The 6,000-nt window shown below is 43.9% G+C and overlaps 1 protein-coding gene across 1 annotated transcript in view; it reads right to left on the reverse strand.

The window, feature by feature from the left end:
* Positions 1–4,679, reverse strand: part of UGCG (UDP-glucose ceramide glucosyltransferase) — a 63,579-nt gene extending 58,900 nt beyond the window's left edge. Inside the window, exon 1 of the mRNA XM_088460080.1 lies at positions 4,258–4,679. Within this exon, the coding sequence (XP_088316206.1) occupies positions 4,258–4,355 (98 nt within the window). The 5' untranslated portion in view covers positions 4,356–4,679. The remainder of the gene's footprint in view (positions 1–4,257) is intronic.
* Between the last annotated feature and the right edge of the window lie 1,321 nt (positions 4,680–6,000).

The raw sequence follows: 6,000 nt of genomic DNA on the forward strand, positions 1-6,000 counted from the left end.
ACAACTTTATATATTTTAATAATCATGTGGATCACAAAATCTGTTTACAAACAGTTGCTTTTGAAATGAACCACCGATTAGATCAGTGGTCAGGGAACAGGGGTAAATTACCCCACATGGGGTAAAAATTAAATTCCTGGGGGTAATGGACGGACAGCCGGGTATGCATATGACTCATTCTATTATATAGAATGATTCATATGCATGCCAGGCTGTGCCGCAGGGAGGACCTAAGCCGGACGCCCGCTGATATGCTATTACCAGCGGGCTCCCGGCTCCTTCCCTGCAGCGCCACGTTAGCCGAAGGCTGGAGTTCTCTTCTGAATTTCCCATAGTTCCGAGGAGCAGCCGGGCGGACAGGACGGTGGCGGATGCAGGAGCGGGGATTAAGGTAAGTGTTTTCTTAGGGTTTTTTTTTTGTACAAGCGGCACTACAGGGGCATAACTATGGGGGCACTACTACAGGGGCATAACTATGGGGGCACTACTATATGATTTCCTTCCTTTCAAATCAAGGGGGGTAACGTCGGCATATCTAAATATATTTTGGGTAAAAAGGTAAAGAAATTCCCCGACCCTGGATTAGATGAAGAAATGCCAATTTGCCAAAATAGTAGTTATTTAATATGCATACTCCATGGCAGTGTAAAAGCTAATTATTCCACTAGAGACTTCTCTATTAATTAGATTAGTAGCCAAAGAACTGTGAATCCTAAAGGCCCCCATACATCAGCAATCTGAAAACCACAATTGAACAATTTGAAGATTTATTGCCCGATTTTAGGATTTCCCAATCTAGCAATCTGCACCCATACATTTAAGATCTTTTTCAGTGATTTGCAGATCGATTGCAGCAAACACAGATCTGTCAATCTTGAAAGGCCCATCATTTTACTAGTAATGGTCTGCAAATCTGCTGATCATGGCCATACACTAGCAATTTACAGCCCCAATCCATCTGTGAAATCCAACATGTTGAACAATCTGATTTAACAATTCCAATCAGTTTTTGGTTGCAATCTGTGAAGCCCATACATTGCAGATTTTTATACACAATCATCTGCAAAGACGCAGAATTGCCACAATCAATTGCTGATGTATGGGGGCCTTTACCCCAACCACCATTGCCACACAAATTAAGATGGTCATGTGTCCATATAACCGCTCCAACCTGTGTCCACATGTGTTGCAAACACAAATATAACATTTTAACTGCATGTCGTTGCGCTTAGAAAGTACTCCTGGGAGCAGAGGTTCTCAAACTCGGTCCTCAGGACCCCACACAGGTCATGTTTTCCAGGTCACCCAGCAGGTGCACAGGTGTATCCATTACTCACTGACATTTTAAAAGATCCACAGGTAGTAATATTTATTTCTCTTTTGATTCTGTGAAGAGACCTGGAAAACATGCACTGTGTGGGGTACTGAGGACAGAGTTTGAGAACCTGTGTCCTTGAGAGGTTTTCAATTGTGTTGGTCCATGTCAAAGAAATGAAATGGCACAAGTTTTCATAAAGGGCTCTGTCGAACGGCGCAAATAAAATGCACATAAAGACAAAAATAATATATACTGTGTCATGTGGTACAATTTTAGTTGTCACATGCAGATACATGCTCCAGTTATAAATGCAATGCAGTGTGTATGCTGCCTAACAATGATTTCACTACATATTTCGTTCTTGTAGTGGGCAGGCAACATATTTCTAATGCCTGGATGAAAAACCATGTGAAGAATTATTACACAATGGAGGAGTAAGTGTCGCCTTTGCAGATCACACTGGGAACTTTTCAGCTGAAGTGTAACCTACTTTACTACAAAGCACAAGTTCTACAGAAATTAACAGATGCACTAAATGTTTTTTGTGCGAGCTCCAGTGTTTGCAAAAACTTGTCATTATATGCCCGATTTTTAGTTGTATCAAATGAATGGCAGACTTCCAGGACTTAACCAAATAGGCAATGACTGGCAGAAGGTGTGACAAGGTCACAGCGAAGATAAGTTTAGCAACCCTGTTGAGCCAACTGTACAAATGAACACAATACTTGTGTGTAAACTCATTGGGGTCAATTCAATTGACCACGATAGCTCCCGGAGCTATTCAATCCATCGCGATGTTAGGTCGGGGAAGGCTCGTTCTCGCGACTTAAACAGGGTGTTTAGGCGCGAGAGCGGGCATTCCCTGACCTAACTTCCTGGAGCGATGCTGTTTTCCCGCCACTAATGGCAGAAAACAGCCTCGCGCCGGGACTTTTGTCGGATTTCCACTCGCATCCCCGGAGGGGTGCGAGAAGAAATCCTTAGTCGGGGTTAGCTGCGCAGTGTATTGAATAGCTCCAGGAGCTGATTCCCGAAGCTATTCACATCGCGCAGAATAGAATCGAGCCCATTGAATGCTTTGTTATTTTGTCAGCATACTATATTTTTTTACCCAGCGCAGAACAGGCCACTTTAAATGGTGGAGCAAAATATTTAAAAAATACATACTACATATTAAGGGGCATATGTATCAAAGCTTGATGTGAGATAAAATTGTGAAATATATATCACCAACTATCATTTATTAAACACAGCCTGCAAAATGTAAGTTAGAAGCTGACTGGTTGGTGATCTACATCTCACAATTTTATCTCACATCAAGCTTTGATACATATGCCCCTAAGACTACTACCACACACAAAAAAAAATTCTAACATCTTAGTACATGATCTGTTGAAATAGCAAAGTTTAATTATCTTATTGCACTAGCAACTACTTATTCAGGCTGTGTAAAGAGCAAAAGTTAATAGTGCACATTGTCAAGGATGGAGATAATTAGCAGAAACTGGGATAGTCAGCTGTTTAGCCCAAGCCACACATGTGCAGTCATTCTAATGCTTCGTTTCCTGTGGACAAACATATTCCTGGTTGGGTCATCCAAACCAGTGTCATCACACCAATACTTATAGGACTAGTCACAAAAGCGACCATCTACATAAATTGGTACAGTGCATTGCCCTTAATAATAATAATAATAATAATAATAATAATAATAATAATAATAATAATATGAATGAAAAACTCTCTATAGTATGTTGCAGATGTATATGGCCAGAAAAAAAAAATGTAACACCCACCTCAGGATGATTTCATTGTGAGGAAATGTTTGAAGGAGCTAAAGTGGCGACTTTGAATTACAAAAAAAAAAAAAAAAGAAAAGGGGAGTATGTAAGATCACACAAAGTGACATTGCAATTGGTGCAGTATTGGAGTCCCTTGCATATCAACTAGGATAAACATGATATGAAATACAGACTGAAAGGTGAGATTTTTATGCTAACTCAAGAAAGCATCAGCAAAATTACAAAATGAAGAGAAATGAACATGCATCTAGGTGTTCAGACAACATATAGAACAATTAGTGGGATGTAAGGTCATCTACTCTACAAATAGACTTTTCCATTTAGTAACAAACCATTTCATAAAGAACAATGTGCATTTAAGAACTTACAGTACTAATGAATGGAAATACGGAACTGGGGGAAAGAGGCCTAGATTCTCCTATCTAAAAATTGACGGAGAAGACCCTTTAAATATATCAATAGAAGCATGACAGCGACACAGAGTTTTCCTTCCTCTTTCTGTGAGCAGCCTATTCCATTCTAAAGAAAAGCATGCCAATATATATATATATATATATATATATATATATATATATATATATATATATATATACACATACACACACATACACTAAAATATATGTTTCCCCTAAATACATAATCGTTGTAAGATACTGTGGGGTGTGTAGAGATAGTAATCACAGGACTATGCTTATGTACACATGTAAAAATACACACAAAAAGAAGATGTAAGGTGTGGAAGTGCATATAACATGTGTGTGTCAGGATGGCTTCTTTCCCAGGCACCCCAGACCCCCTACCTCCTCACATAGAAGCCCCAGGCCCTGTCTCTGGTATAGGTGGAAATCGCCCAGTGACGCCAGGCTGCTGTGGCTCATGAGCATATTAGAAGCCCTGCCGTGTATGTGTGACACCAGCAGGCGTGAAATCACGATAGACGTGTATGTACATAGGTACACCCGGGACTCGGGGGGGGATGATGAGAGGGAGATGCGGAGAGGAGATGACATGTGAGGGGAGTGCTGCAAGCTGATACCCCCGGGGGATGGGGTGACAGAGAGAGGGAATACCAGGAGGTGTGACCCCAGATATACACACACACAGACACACACACAGTACTAGTGCCCGCAGACTTACGTGTAGATGATGGAGAGGAAATGCATGAACCACAGTACGAAGAAAAGAATGACACCGAAGATGGCGAGACCCTGTAGGGCAAGATCCAGGACAGCCATAGCCAGGGGAACAACACGCCGGATAGCTCCTTCTCCTGTGTAGCGGTGAGGCGGCAGTGCGGGCAGCCAGTGACCAGTGTCAGCAGCAACCGGTCACCCGGCACGACATGGACACGACAGAGGGCAGCGCTGGGGGGGCTCTCAGTGACCGGCCTGTGTATCTGCTCGGGACTCCGACTGCTGTTCTGCGCGAGAAGAGAGATAACTGACACCGGCGCGAGACAGAGAGCAGCGCTCCAGCACAACCACCCTTCTCTGCCACACACGTGACCCCGCCCACTGCACACGCCACGCCCACTCCATGTCCGGCTCGCTCAGTAAGCCCCAGCACCGTCGTCCCGAGCACTCCTGCGCTCGCCTCTGCTGCGTACACACCCACCATGACTGTACGATTACCACGCCCCTCAGCAAAGCCCTGCCCCTAACGTGGTAGGCAGGTGGGCGGGACTCCTGGCGGAGGAGGCTGCAGCACCCGATGGATTTGCATGAAACTGTCAGCCGGGCCCCATTACATCAGTGGCAGGGGGTGGCGTCGCCGCACGGGGTGTACTGTCTGCACTACACAGTGTGGTGTGTGTGCAGTAAGTGACTGAGTACTGGTTTACGTGAATGTCCTGGCAACAGCAGCGGTGCTCCGGGTGTGTCCTGTCTCATTGCTGGCTCATTTGCTTATCATAATCTCCAGTACCCCTAATCCGTAGTACATACTACATGGCTGCCCCCACTAGTGCTGTCACCGGCGTTACAAATATGCATTCACATTTATATTAGGGTCTTGATACATGTCATATATTGGATTGGACTGTTTCATCACTGCTAATTAACTATATATAATGTTAAATTGCATTACAGAGTATGATAATTCGTGACAACAAACAGCGTTTTATATTTGCAAGAACTGGAAAAGTTAGTCCTGACTACCCATCCCCCAGATAATGCGCCTGTACAGCCCGGTCCCCCGGGGTTACATGCCGTCACTCACAGGCTGCTGTTACCCCTCACACACAGCTCTGCACTGTAGCTGCTACAGCAATTATATGCAGCCGCGTTGTCTGAGGTTACACGTAATCATTGGCTTGTCAGTAATACATTGCATCTCCTCTATTACAATCCTGTTCAGCGGTCATTTATTAAATCAGCTTTAGAGAAGAGTCACCTACATTAAATATTCCTGGCCAAGGTCAGATTTCGGTCTGTGGGGGCCCCTGGGCAACAAATGTGGGGGCCCCTATTAAAGATAGACAAAATGGGGGTATGCGCAATGGGGAACGTATCGCTCGTAAGCAGTACATTGCCAAAGTGATAAGCTAAGCTTAGCGCTGTTTGTTAAATACTGAAAGGAGGACATAACACCATTAGTGAGTGCTAAAGGGGTTATGTCTCATTGTAAAATGGGGCCCATGGGCTCCACATGAAAAAAACAAACAATAAACACCCATAAGGAAAAACAACACATATAGGCACCCATGAAATATTACTCACCAGTCGCGCAATCTTTCCACATTACACCGTACATACTGCCCCTGATTCACGTTACACTACATAGTAGTGTCCCTTATTCATGTTATGACACACAGCAGTGCCCCTTTTACACAATGCCCACAGTAGTGCTTCTTATACACAATGCCCACAGTTCGTAGTGCCC

Source organism: Taudactylus pleione, unplaced genomic scaffold (genome assembly GCF_031769625.1).
Source record: "Taudactylus pleione unplaced genomic scaffold, aTauple2 ptg000967l, whole genome shotgun sequence".
NCBI lineage: Eukaryota > Metazoa > Chordata > Amphibia > Anura > Myobatrachidae > Taudactylus > Taudactylus pleione.